The sequence below is a fragment of the Bison bison genome, unplaced genomic scaffold (genome assembly GCF_000754665.1).
Source record: "Bison bison bison isolate TAMUID 2011002044 unplaced genomic scaffold, Bison_UMD1.0 scf7180017864104, whole genome shotgun sequence".
In the NCBI taxonomy this organism is placed as follows: Eukaryota; Metazoa; Chordata; class Mammalia; order Artiodactyla; family Bovidae; genus Bison; species Bison bison.
The window spans coordinates 978,119-991,046 of NW_011494676.1; the positions used below are offsets into that span (position 1 = coordinate 978,119).

At 52.3% G+C, this 12,928-nt stretch overlaps 1 protein-coding gene across 2 annotated transcripts in view; it reads left to right on the forward strand.

Moving 5' to 3' along the window:
* SV2A (synaptic vesicle glycoprotein 2A) overlaps positions 1-12,889 on the forward strand; it is a 13,643-nt gene extending 754 nt beyond the window's left edge. The window contains exons 1-13 of one of the 2 annotated variants that reach the window (XM_010838732.1): positions 987-1,093; positions 3,094-4,059; positions 5,583-5,763; positions 6,579-6,730; positions 6,847-6,980; positions 7,547-7,636; positions 7,857-7,967; positions 8,138-8,226; positions 8,889-9,053; positions 9,268-9,401; positions 10,199-10,405; positions 11,006-11,165; positions 11,597-12,889. In XM_010838732.1, the coding sequence (XP_010837034.1) occupies positions 3,438-4,059; positions 5,583-5,763; positions 6,579-6,730; positions 6,847-6,980; positions 7,547-7,636; positions 7,857-7,967; positions 8,138-8,226; positions 8,889-9,053; positions 9,268-9,401; positions 10,199-10,405; positions 11,006-11,165; positions 11,597-11,780 (2,229 nt within the window). In that variant the 5' untranslated portion in view covers positions 987-1,093; positions 3,094-3,437 and the 3' untranslated portion in view covers positions 11,781-12,889. Of the gene's footprint in view, positions 1-986; positions 1,094-3,093; positions 4,060-5,582; positions 5,764-6,578; positions 6,731-6,846; positions 6,981-7,546; positions 7,637-7,856; positions 7,968-8,137; positions 8,227-8,888; positions 9,054-9,267; positions 9,402-10,198; positions 10,406-11,005; positions 11,166-11,596 lie in introns of those variants that run through there. The other variant, XM_010838731.1, reaches the window with a different exon arrangement.
* Positions 12,890-12,928: the final 39 nt, after the last annotated feature.

Consider the following 12,928-nt stretch of genomic DNA (forward strand, 5'->3'; position numbering starts at 1 on the left):
GGGTAGATAGAGGTGGTGAACAACCAGGCTTGGGGGCACGGTTGGGGGTGGGGCTGGAGGCAGGCAGTCGCTCCGGGGTGGGGGGAAGGGGTGTTGAGTGTTGATGGGCACTAGTCCAGCAGCAGAATCAAGGGTGAGGGGAGGCGCTCAGAGAATGGGTTCAGTCAGTTCTAGGGACTCCGCTCTTACACCAGAGTGGGGCAGGATGGGGAGGGTCGCCGCGGATGCTGGCAGGGGCGGTCTCTATGCCTGTGCGCGTGAAGATCTCCCCTTGCATTCTGGTCCCTGCCACTCCGAATTCCTCCTCGGACATTCTCAGCTGACACCTTGATCTTTTCCCGTCAGAACTGTGGAGACTCCATCTTCCAAACCGTAGGGTAGTATGTAGGCAGGGGTAGTGCAGCCTTGGCTGTTCTGGTGTGGGGATCGAGGCTCAGTTACCCAGCAGTGGTGGGGAGGGGTGCTCCAGCACCTCTCTCCCCCACATCCATGAATGTTTTGATAAGTGATTGCTTTTTAATGACCTTGTCACCTGGGCTAGGGTGGGTTGGGAAATCCAGGTGGCTTCCAAAGTCAGGGGCTTTGATGGAGGTAAGGGGTTCTGGACCTCCCCACCCCACAACCAATCCTGGGCTGACTGAGTTATCCTGAGAGGAGGCCTTTGCTCAGAGTCTCCCGCCTCCCCCCATCCTCTGCAGAAAATCTCCCGGGCATGTTTTCCCATCAGGTGAAGCCAACAGACCTTAAAGGGCCCTGTAACCCTGAATCTTGTCTCCTTTAACCTCTACATCTCCGAGTCTGTCTCCCTCCCACAAGCTTAGCCACCCTGTGCTGCTTTGGGGGCTAAAAATAGCACCGCTTCCTCACCAGCTTGAAGAATTTGTCTTCTTTTTCTCCCTCCTGAGCTCCTGGGCTTGTTGGCCCTGGGGGAGCTGGCTGCTGAGCCTTCACATCCTGCTGTGGCTCCGGGGCCCTCTGTACCCTTCCGGTTCCTCTCAGGGGTGGAGAGTGTAAACAAACACCGAGCGTGGCTCCTCCTGGGCCCATCTGCCTGCGCCAGGATTTGGGGGGAGATCCTAACTGGGAAGGAAAGGTGAGGCAAGCAAATTGCATGCAGAAAGGGGATTCCACTGTTCCCTCTCTCTAATGGGGGATGGTTTGGGCCTTGAACCACAAGGAAAGAAGGTGACATAGGGGTCACTGGTTCTGGTCATCGTGGTCTACTGCTCACATGTGACCTGAGGGCGTAGGGCTCTGCTTTGCCAGTGCTTCTTTCTGAACTACATAGCATTACTTACCCCTTCTGCCTGGGCCACCGTGTGTGTGTGTGTGTGTGTGTGTGTGTGTGTGTGTAAGTGTATGTGTGACATTTAATGAAGGCCCTGGATGGGTGGGAACAGAATGAAGCAGGATATTTTTAGGGGAATGATCTCTGATCAGAATCTAGTCCTGCTTCCTCTGCTTCTATGAAGGAAGAGGGGGTTCTCCCATGCTTGCCTCTGGAGGATGTCTTTTGTGGGGGAGGGGAGGTCCAAGCCCCTTTCATTCTATATCAGCTCCTACGCAATGCGGTATTTATGGACTCCCTTTTCCTTGACTCCTGGAGGAGCAGAAAGGATTAAGGGATTAGAAAGGGAAGCCATGGAGGAAGGAGGTACAGCTATAGACCTTAGATGTCCATGTTGGAAATGTGTTTGATTTTCCACCTCTACCCCGACCAGTGAAAGGGGGCCCATTTATGACATCCTGAAGGAAGGTGGCAAGCCAGTCATCACCTCTTTTTTAGATTTTGGTCTGCCCTTTTCTCCCCATGACCTCAGATTCCACGTCTCCCTTTTTGTGAGTCTTCCATTGTTTGTCTGGAGCAGACAATATAGGTCCAGCTGCTGGCATTTGTTTGAACACAGAGGGGTCTTGGGACTCTGTATTGGGAGGTTACAACAGCATCCAAATGTGACCCCCCCTGCTTTGCCCTTGATGCTTCTTTCACAGTTTTCAATCTAATAGGAAGGAAAGAAACTAATAGAAGGTCTGTTGTGAGATTAAATTATCACATCAACTTGGAGAAATAGAGATTATTATCCCCAGTTTAAATATAAGGACTCTGAGGCTTAGAGATGTTCAGGAATCTGCTCAAGATCAGTTAGTAAATGGCAGAGCTGGAATTTCAACTTATGTCATCGGATTGTCATGCGCTTTGCACTGAACCAGCTCTCTCCTTGCCAGTATCCCTTTCTGCCATTCACCCTAAAGAGCATCCACAAGTGGCTTTTGTTCTAACGTCTTGTGAGGGAGTGGAGGTCATCTTACCACATTACTGTCACCACAAAGCGTAATAACTAATATTTACTCATCAGTTGTTATGTGCCAGGCACTATGGTAAAGAGCTTATACTCATTATGTCATTTAATCCTTACTTCCCTCTCTTAAATGAGAGGGGACTAAGGCTTTGAGGATCAGAGACATGCTCATGGTCACTTAGTAAGCTGTTGAAGCAGGAAGTCAAATCTAAGTCTGTCTGACTCTGGAAGCTGAGCTTTCACCCGCTGAGCTGCGTTGGGAGAAGACTCCTCCCTGTGAAGCCTACAACCATGGAACCTGAGGAAGGACCATGGAAGCCCCATCTTCAGATGCCATCAGTGGTCTGAAGACAACAGGTTGAAGGATTCAGTTGTCCTTCTTTACGTTCCCCCCAAGCTCTGCTCCCAGTAAGAAACCCAGACCAGACTAGAGAAGGGAGTTTTGGTTTCTCTATTTCCTGTTTTATCCTTGGCAGGTGGGTGGTAAAGCAAAGGGTCTGTTCTTGAAGTGGGGCCAGGGATGAGGAGATGGGCTCTGGGTAGCTGATTGTGACTTTGGAGCAAATCCCATAGGTCTAGTCTCCAAGGTCAAGGTAAGGGACGTATACTGAATGGCCCATAGCAGGCCCAGACAGTCATCCTTTTTTCCTGAGTTGGGCTTGAGGCCAGCAAGCCATCATCTCTGTAACACAAGGCCCAGGTGGGGCTCTGGGTTGGCCGGAGCACTATATTGGCCCTCTTCAGTGTCTTAGGCCTCACAACCTCCTTTTTTCTCCCTCTCATCTTTTTCTAGATCTCCAGAGACTCCTGGAAGAGAAGTAGCAGCCTTTTCTGAGTTATCCTGGCTCCCCAGCTTAGCCTCCCCAACCTAGCTCCCCCTCCCCTTCCAGTACCCTCTCTCCCCCTCTTCCTTCCCAATGCATCCAACTGAACTGGGTGTAGGCCAAAGCTCTTCCCTCCCTTCCCCTCCTAAACCCTCACTGGCCAGATCCTATATTCTATTCTGTGCCCAGAGTTACTCAAACACACTTCATCTAAGTAACTCGGGGAAGTGGTCTTTCTGACTCCACGAGCCCTTGTGCAAAATCAGAATAAGGAAGGGGGGAAGATTCGGTGAAGTAGTCCCAAAGCCCCATCATGGAAGAGGGCTTCAGAGACCGGGCAGCTTTCATCCGTGGGGCCAAAGACATTGCCAAGGAAGTCAAGAAGCATGCAGCCAAGAAGGTGGTGAAGGGCCTGGACAGAGTCCAGGATGAATATTCCCGGAGATCCTACTCCCGCTTTGAGGAGGAGGACGATGATGATGACTTCCCCGCCCCTGCTGATGGCTATTACCGAGGGGAAGGGGCCCAGGATGAGGAGGAAGGCGGTGCATCTAGTGATGCCACTGAGGGCCATGACGAGGATGATGAGATCTACGAGGGGGAATATCAGGGCATCCCCCGGGCAGAGTCTGGGGGCAAAGGCGAGCGGATGGCAGATGGGGCACCCCTGGCTGGAGTGAGGGGGGGCTTGGGTGATGGGGAGGGTCCCCCGGGGGGGCGGGGAGGAGCGCAGCGGCGGAAAGAGCGGGAAGAACTAGCCCAGCAGTATGAAGCCATCCTACGGGAGTGCGGCCATGGCCGCTTCCAGTGGACACTCTATTTCGTGCTTGGTCTGGCACTGATGGCCGATGGCGTCGAGGTCTTCGTGGTGGGCTTCGTGCTGCCCAGTGCTGAGAAAGACATGTGCCTGTCTGACTCCAACAAAGGCATGCTGGGTAAGACACGTTGCGCTCCAGCCCCATCCTGCCCCAAACTCTGGAAAACAGTTCTCTGTGCCTGAGAACTGCTCCTGTCCTCACCACTGCATTCCTGAGGATCCTGGTCCCAAGATACCCCTGGGAGGGCTCAGGGTTCCTCTGTCATGCTCTCCGCCTCCACTCCCCCCACCCTGACACCCTCCTCTAGAGGTTGGGTCATGGTGAGATTGCTTGTGCAAGAGAAAAGGCACATGGGCTGGGGCTTGGGCCTGTAATTGTGGGGTGTCTGCTTAGTTCTGTAGGAGATGGCTGTGATGGGATGGACCCCCATTTAATGTTTCTTCAAAGCCTTTCCTCTTGTTACCCTGATTATTTCCCCTCTTGGGGGGAACAAGAAGGCAGTATCCAAACCCCTTGATTTAAATGAGGAGAGTCAGTTTGGGGTGGTGGGGGGCTGGGAAGAATCCAGCCAGAGAAGCTGGTCACACTTGCTCTTCGTTAGCATTGGGAATGTTCAGGGGCCAGCGAGTGGTCTTTAATGGCCCTTCCTGATGGAGATCCCAAGGGAGGAAATCCCCTAGAAGGGGATCCCTCAGAAGGGATCAGGTCTTGCTCTGTCACCAAGTTGCCACGAGATCTTGGGTAGTTTCCTTCTCCCTCGGGCTGGGCTTCGGCCTGGGTAAAATGCAGAGTTTGGAGCAGATAACTTTTAAGACCAATTCCAACTCTGATTTTATGAAAGAAGAAAGGAACAGGGGAGTTTGGGGACCAGAAGTATTGGAACTGGAAGGAATAAAAAATGGATTTATATGTGGGCTTCCGTGGTAGCTCTGTAAAGAATCTGCCTGTAATGCCGGAGACTGGGGTTTGATCTCTGGGTCGGGAAGTTACCCTGGAGAAGGAAATGGCAACCCACTCCAGTATTCTTTCCTGGAGAATTCCAGGGACAGAAGAGCCTGTGGGCTACAGTCCTTAGGGTCGCAAAGAGTTGGACACAACTGAGCGATTTTCACTTTCACTTTTGTGTGTGTGTGATTTCCTGGGAGGATTGAAGGAATGGAGCCTCTTTCCCAGGGAACATGAGAGACACCTCCTGCCGCTTGGAGGGCATCAAGTAGAGAGGCTAGAGGGGATCCTGGGAGAGTCTGGGAATCTAGGCAGATCCACTTCTCATTCCAGGCAAGCTAGAGATGGGGGTATTGTGTATGCGTGTGTGTGTGTGTGTGTGTGTGTGTGTGAGAGACAGCAAGAGAGTAAGAGCGAGCAATAAGGAATGAGAGGGAAAGAAAGGAGAATTCTAGGGCTGTCCCATGTCTGCATCTCTGCCTTTGAACCTCCAGGCTGCAGAGACGACCTTCCATCTTTGCTCATGTAATGCATCCTCTCTCACTTGATCTCATCTCTGGGTAGACTTAGCTCCTACAAGTCCTTCAGATCCTCTGTCCATGCTGCTGCAGTTTCAGCTCATTTAAATGTCTGGCGAGTGGGAGAACCTTAGTGTGTCTGCTCATATCCCTTCTGCCTCTGTTCTCTTCCTTCAGGCCTCATTGTCTACCTGGGCATGATGGTGGGAGCCTTCCTCTGGGGAGGGCTGGCTGATCGGCTGGGTCGAAGACAGTGTCTGCTCATCTCACTCTCAGTCAACAGTGTCTTCGCCTTTTTCTCATCTTTCGTCCAGGGTTATGGCACTTTCCTTTTCTGCCGTCTCCTTTCTGGGGTCGGGTGAGTGTTCCCCTCATGAGTCCCTGGAAGGCAGGGCTGCGCCTTGGTTGCTGTTATACCTCTAGGGCCCTACATAGTGCCAGGCACACCAGCTATACCTCAAATATGTGTGAACAGAATGAATGAAATCCTCTCCCTTCAGGCCAGTTTCTCCCTGTCCAGGACCTGTCTACTATGTGTCCAGATTGTCATTCCATATCTGGTTCACTCCCGAGTCCTCCACCCTACCTTTTAGTCCCATTCTGAGCCTGGTTCCCTCAAGAGACCCAGTAGGGCTCAACTTCACCACTGGGTATCTGTGGTTATCCCCTTCCCAGAGCATAAATATTTCCTGCATTCAACAACAAACCTTGTTCATACCCACACCTGCCAGAACTCTGAATGCCTGAGCCACCCAACTTCTACACTTCCTCTGCCACCTGCATGTCCCCTTTGCATAGTCTCCCAGCTCTCTTCTGGCCTGCTTCCTCAGATTCCTCTTGCTCTTCTTCCTTTGGGATTTCCCCTCTTTTCTGAATATCGGCTCTCCCTTCCAACTCTGTAGTCATCTTCAAGATTCAATGTTTGTTCCTTCTTATTCCCTGAGACCTGCCTGCCTGTTTCCTAGGATCCCCAGGGTCCCAAGACAAAGGATCCTAGGGTCCCAAGGATGGGTGCCTGATGGCTGGTGGTGAGGGAGCTTATAGGGCATGGTGGTGAGGAGTTTCTCTTTAAAAGGTTCAGAAGATGAAAGGGACTTGAGGATCCAGAGCGCTGGGGTATGGAATCAGGAATATAGCCATTTTCCAACGCTGAATTCTTGCAATGCCCTTCAGGATCGGAGGGTCCATCCCCATCGTCTTCTCCTATTTCTCGGAGTTTCTGGCACAGGAGAAACGTGGGGAGCATTTGAGCTGGCTCTGCATGTTTTGGATGATTGGTGGAGTGTACGCAGCTGCTATGGCCTGGGCCATCATCCCCCACTATGGTGAGCAGCCCCCAGAAAATGTACCCCAGACTCTGTCTCTCCTCTCCTGTGCTCCCTATGGTAGGACCCTACAGCCTCTGGCCTCTCTGCTGACGCTGTGACTCTGTCCTTGCCAGGGTGGAGCTTTCAGATGGGGTCTGCTTACCAGTTCCACAGCTGGAGGGTCTTTGTCCTCGTCTGCGCTTTCCCTTCTGTGTTTGCCATTGGGGCTCTGACCACACAGCCTGAAAGCCCCCGTTTCTTCCTGGAGGTGAATGGGGCTGGGGCTGGGCTCGGGGGTGGGCAACAGGGACTCCTGCATTCAAACACCCACCATGGGCTGGGTCTGGTCCACGTAGCAGCCTTCCTTTCCTAGGGTCCAAGGTCTGGGGGGCCTTGATCTCACTTCCTTTGTCTTAGAATGTATTTCCAGAGGAGTTCTGTGGGTGTTAAAACCAGAGGACCTGCTTCACCATGGGTGGCTTAGGGTTTTGCAGGCAGGGGTCCTGACCCTGGCCCTGACTTTACGGTTCAAAAGAGGATCCTACAGCCCACCCCCTCCCACTTCATCCTGACCCAGCAGGGTGAGGACGCTCCTCCTGCTCTGACTACATACTCACGGACCATCTCATTTCCCTCGTTTTCAGTTTCTCTTTCCATTGTGCCAAGGGATCCCCAACTCTTGCCCAAGCCTGGTTATCTCTTGCTGTGCTCCCCCTTGGGCTCTTTGGGAGTGCTTGGTGGGTGTGCCCCTAAGTCAGGTTGAGAGAGGGGGATCTGTAGCCCTGGGTCAGGGAAGGGCTGACCCGGATGTGGGGATTGTTTCTGTGGCTCTAGAATGGGAAGCATGATGAGGCCTGGATGGTACTGAAGCAGGTCCATGACACCAACATGCGAGCCAAGGGGCATCCTGAGCGAGTCTTCTCGGTAAGCCACTGTCCTCCACGTGCCCACACCTGGCCCCTCCCTGGACTCCTCCCCCGACTCACGCCCACCTTCCTAGGCCGCACTGAGATCTCAGTGGGATCTCTCAGGGTATCATGTCTCCCTCCCATTTCCCACTCTGCTACCGCAGGAGAAACTGGGGTACTTGGAAGGGCTGGAAAGTACAGACTAAGTGACTGCTCACTCCTTCTTTTGACCCCAGGTAACCCACATTAAGACAATTCATCAGGAGGATGAGTTGATTGAGATCCAGTCTGACACAGGGGCCTGGTACCAGCGCTGGGGGGTCCGGGCCTTGAGCCTGGGAGGGCAGGTAATGAGGGCGGGGATGGTGGAGAGGTGGAGAGGAGGGCAGGGCTGGAGCTTGGGGGTGGGGGTGATGCGTGAACTGGAGGGAGCTGGTAGGGGCAGAAAAACTGGGATCTGGAGGTGCTAGAACTACTGGCTGGCAGCCGCTGTATGACTTTGTCCTATTCCGCCTAGGTCTGGGGGAATTTCCTCTCTTGTTTTGGTCCAGAATACCGCCGCATCACTCTGATGATGATGGGTGTGTGGTTCACCATGTCATTCAGGTGAGGAGCTGGGTGGGGTGGGTCGGAAGTGCTGGATGTGATGGTCTGTGGGTTGGGAGAGAGGTGGAGAAAATGGAAATGAAGGGGATGAATAATGAGGGAAGGTGCTGTTTGGATCCCCTCTGATAGTCCACCCGGCTCCTCTACCTCACTCCTTAATCCAACAAACTTATATTATAGGCAGAACAGTATTAAGTTTCTATTCTGTGCCAGGTACTCTGCTGGGATGGAATAGATGTGGTCTCAGTCCTCATGGAATTTACATCTTGGTCTAGGAGCTAGACAAACTAGCTGTAATAAGGAGTGCCCTGGTGGGAGATGTGCACTGGGAACAGGCTTCCCAGCCCAGATTGCTGGTAGGCTGGAGAGGGGCTCTAAGTCCTGAAGGAGGAATAGGAGTTAGGCTGAGGGTGGGATGGAGAGACTGTTTTACACAAAAGGTAGAGCAAATGCCTGGGAGGTAAGAAGTAATAGGCAGGAGGGTTAGAAGAACCTGAAGTCCCACAGAACCACAGCAGTTGGTGAAAGATGAGATGAGGTGAGAGATGAGGCTGGGGAGGTGAGCATGGTCCTAACATGGGCTGACTCCTCTGTTTCTTTCTCCTTCTGGACTGTGTGGTTCTAATCCATGAGCCCTGATACCATTGCCCTTGACGCTTCAGCTACTATGGCCTGACTGTCTGGTTTCCCGACATGATCCGCCATCTCCAAGCGGTGGACTATGCAGCCCGCACCAAAGTGTTCCCTGGGGAACGTGTGGAGCACGTGACTTTTAACTTCACCTTGGAGAATCAGATCCACCGAGGGGGACAGTACTTCAATGACAAGTATGTGGGGATCTTTGAGCTTCACCCCTTCCACCCCTCCTACCCTTTGCCTTTTTTGTGAGTCTGGGGGTTCAGAGACAAGCTGTTTGGGGGCAAAGACCCGTGGTTCTTCTCAACCCTGCAGCTTCCTGTCTTACTTCACTGTTACTTCACGAGTGTTGGAGGAGGGTGTAAGAATGAGGGGAAGGTGGCTTTCATCATCCTGGCTTTACAGGTTCATTGGGCTACGTCTGAAGTCAGTGTCCTTTGAGGACTCCCTGTTTGAGGAGTGTTACTTCGAGGATGTCACATCCAGCAACACATTTTTCCGCAACTGCACGTTCATCAACACCGTGTTCTATAACACTGGTAAGGTGGGATGGCTAGAGGCTGACAGACCAAAGGATTGGGTGGACCCTGAGCTGGAGAAAGGGAACCTTCTTCATTCCCTAACTCAGGGTTCTCAAGCTGAGCTCTTCAGAGCCTTGGAGGTAATAGGGGGGTCTGTTAGTTACTACTAACAATTACAACAATCTAATGGTAATTGATCATTTTTCTGTAATAAGTAGAACATCTGACGAAAACATCAAGTTTGTTTGCTTTTGGCTAGAATTGAAACAACTCAATATTGTGATATTAATGCACTTTTGAAGAGGGCAAAATCATTCAAAAGAGCAGCCTTGGGAAAAAAAGAAAAACAATCCTTTTCTTTAACAGGGATTCTCAAACTATATGCACATGAAATGCTGGTTTTGTGAGCTAGACTCAGGTTTCCCACCTCTAAATGGAGTGCTGAATGAGTTTTCCTATCTTGCAGAAAAAAAATGGATAGGATTCTAAGGCTTTTTAATATTTGCTCAGTAATTTGTCCTAAACTTATGGCTCTGCTACTGCTTAGAGTAGACAAAAAGAATGAACAAGAAATCAGTAGACATCATTAGGAGAAAACATAGCAACAGCCAAGCACACTGTTTCATTTGGTAAACTATGGTCATTGTGTGGCACAAAAGGATCCTAGCTCCTATGGTGTTTTGCCATAGTGTTCTGACTGATTCTGAGAGCCCCACCTGCTAAACCCCTCAAAGGCAGAGCCCTGAGCATAAGCAATAGCAGCCTCCCTCTCACATGTGCCATGATTGTCTGCCTGTCTTGGTCTTCGCCCCCAGACCTGTTTGAGTACAAGTTTGTGAACAGCCGTCTGGTGAACAGCACATTCCTGCACAACAAGGAGGGCTGCCCCCTGGACGTGACGGGGACGGGTGAAGGCGCCTACATGGTGTATTTTGTCAGCTTCTTGGGGACGCTGGCTGTGCTTCCTGGGAACATTGTGTCTGCTCTGCTCATGGACAAGATTGGCAGGCTCCGAATGCTTGGTAAGGGGGAGAGGCTGGGTGGCGGTGTGTCAGAACTGACTAGGAGGCCAGGGGAGGGCATGGCGGTCACTGGGCTTCTCACCTTAGTCTGCGGAAAGCTTAGCCAGAGAAGGGTCTGTGTCTCACGTCTTCTCCTTGGAGGGAGTGGGGGGAGGTGGGGGCTGCATGACCAGGCGGGGTCTGGTGAGGAAGCTCCTCTGGGGATAGGAGGTGGGCAGAATAGCAAGTCTAGGATACAGGCTTTGGGGTCATGGGTTTTGAATCTCAGCTCCACTGCATTTTAGGTAAGTTACTCACCTCTGTGAACCCAGCTGTCTCATCTGCAACATGGCAGGGATGACAGTACCTCTTAGGAGGCTGACTTATTAGTAATGTATGTAAACCATCCAATTGTTTGGTGCATAGCTTGCACCGAGGAATGGTTGGTACTGATACTGTTAATAAAAAGACAATGTAGGTGAGGTTGGAGATGAGGGAGAAGCCTTCCTTTTGGGTACCCTGGCAAAGAAAGTGTCTCATCCTGGTCGAAGGGACAGAGTGGGCTGTGGGTGGCTTTCATCATGGCCACGCTCATGCTGCTTTCTTCCTCCCTGGCTCCAGCTGGCTCCAGCGTGATGTCCTGTGTCTCCTGCTTCTTCCTGTCTTTCGGGAACAGTGAGTCCGCCATGATCGCTCTGCTCTGCCTTTTCGGGGGGGTCAGCATTGCATCCTGGAACGCGCTGGACGTGTTGACTGTTGAACTCTACCCCTCGGACAAGAGGTAACAGGCGTGTGGTGGGGGCAGGGCAGCAGGTTTAGGGCTCAGAGGGCAGGACAGAAACGGGGTGAGGAAGGGGGCTGATGGGGAAGGCATCTTTAGGGGTAAAAGGGTACATATTCCCCTTGAGTTTCTCTTCTAAAAGCTGGTAGCATTTTTTTTTTTTTAAGCTGGTAGCTTTTATATTCACTCCTTGAAGTCTTAACTATTAACCTAATTTTTTGGTGTCCCTTCCCCCTTGCCTCCCAATTTATCTGTATTCCCTGGTTTGTACCCCTCCTCTCTAATTGCTCCATTCTTCCTCTCCCTCTTGGACACTGCTGGCCCTCTCCTTTACCTGCCCCTCTTCCCCCACAAATCCTCCCATGCCCCGTCCTTTGTCTCCCTCCCCGGCCCCTCCATCCCATTTGCTGTGCTGGGGGACTCCTGAGCAGAACCACAGCCTTCGGCTTCCTGAATGCCCTGTGTAAGCTGGCAGCTGTGCTGGGGATCAGCATCTTCACGTCCTTTGTGGGAATCACCAAGGCTGCCCCCATCCTCTTTGCCTCCGCTGCCCTTGCCCTCGGGAGTTCTCTGGCCCTGAAGCTGCCCGAGACCCGGGGGCAGGTGCTGCAGTGAGGGAATCTCGGGCTTTGCGGGTGGCAGGCACACTGTGAGACCAACAATTCCCTCTTCCCGTTCCCTGCCCTGCCATCCTGGCTGCCAGAGCCCTCGTTCCCCGCCTCCTGTTTAGTGTCTTAGCCATGTATGCGTGAGTGTGTGTGTGTATGTATGTGTGTGCATGTGTGAGACCCCGTGGGCAGGGACTACCGGGAAGGCTCCTCCATCCTAGATTTGGGGTGTAGCTCTGTTTCCCACCTCCTACCACCCCTGACTTTGCACAAGAGAAGGCTTGGCCCCACCCTTCTCCCCCAGTGTTAGTGAGAGGCCCTTGCTCTTCCCAGCTCCTGGGGCTTTTCCCCCTTATTCCCTCTGCCTGGGCTCTGGCGGAAACCACAAGCAGGTGGTTATGCCGGGGGCTAGGGCTTGATATAGACCATGGACCAAAAGAACTTAGAGTTGGAAGGGCCTAGAGTGCCCTCTCATGCCTCCTGTTGGATGCTGGGAAAGTAGCAATAAACCTCAGCCCCCTGGCCTCCAGTTCCCCCTCAATTTGGGCTACAAGCCTGAATTTTATGAAATTAGCTTTCTGATTCTTATTTATTTATATATTAAGTTCTGAGGCAGCTCAGCAGGACTGTGTGTGTGTGAATGCTTGTGTACACTTATGTATGTGTGTGTGTGTGTGTATGTGTGTGCTGTGGGGTGGGGGTGTCATTATACTGTCCTAAAATACAAGCCAAGGGTAATTTCAGTGGACACACACACAGGTACCTGCTCCCCACAGTACCTCCCCTAATCTCGTTTCTGAGCCTGGCCTGGGTGGCAGGAGCCTCGGCAGGCTGGGAGAAGAGTCTCACAGTCTAGGAACAGCCAAGGGCACCTGACAAAGTTCATCTCCTCCCCATCTCTCAAGAAGCACAGGCCTCCTCTGGAGTGAGAGGCTCTCCCCACTACACAGCACAGACGGGAACAGCACAGCTGCCCTCCCACCTCGACTGTCTCCTCACCGGCAGAGGAGCAGGGGAGGGAAGAAACCAGTATGTGGTCAAACCAGCAGATCAAAAGCACAAGGAGCTGGGGTAGGGCAGGAACCGGGCTTTCCGTAGCAACTCCTGCACAGTGGGAAGAGTTTCAGCAGTAAGCCAGGGACCCCTAATGCAGGA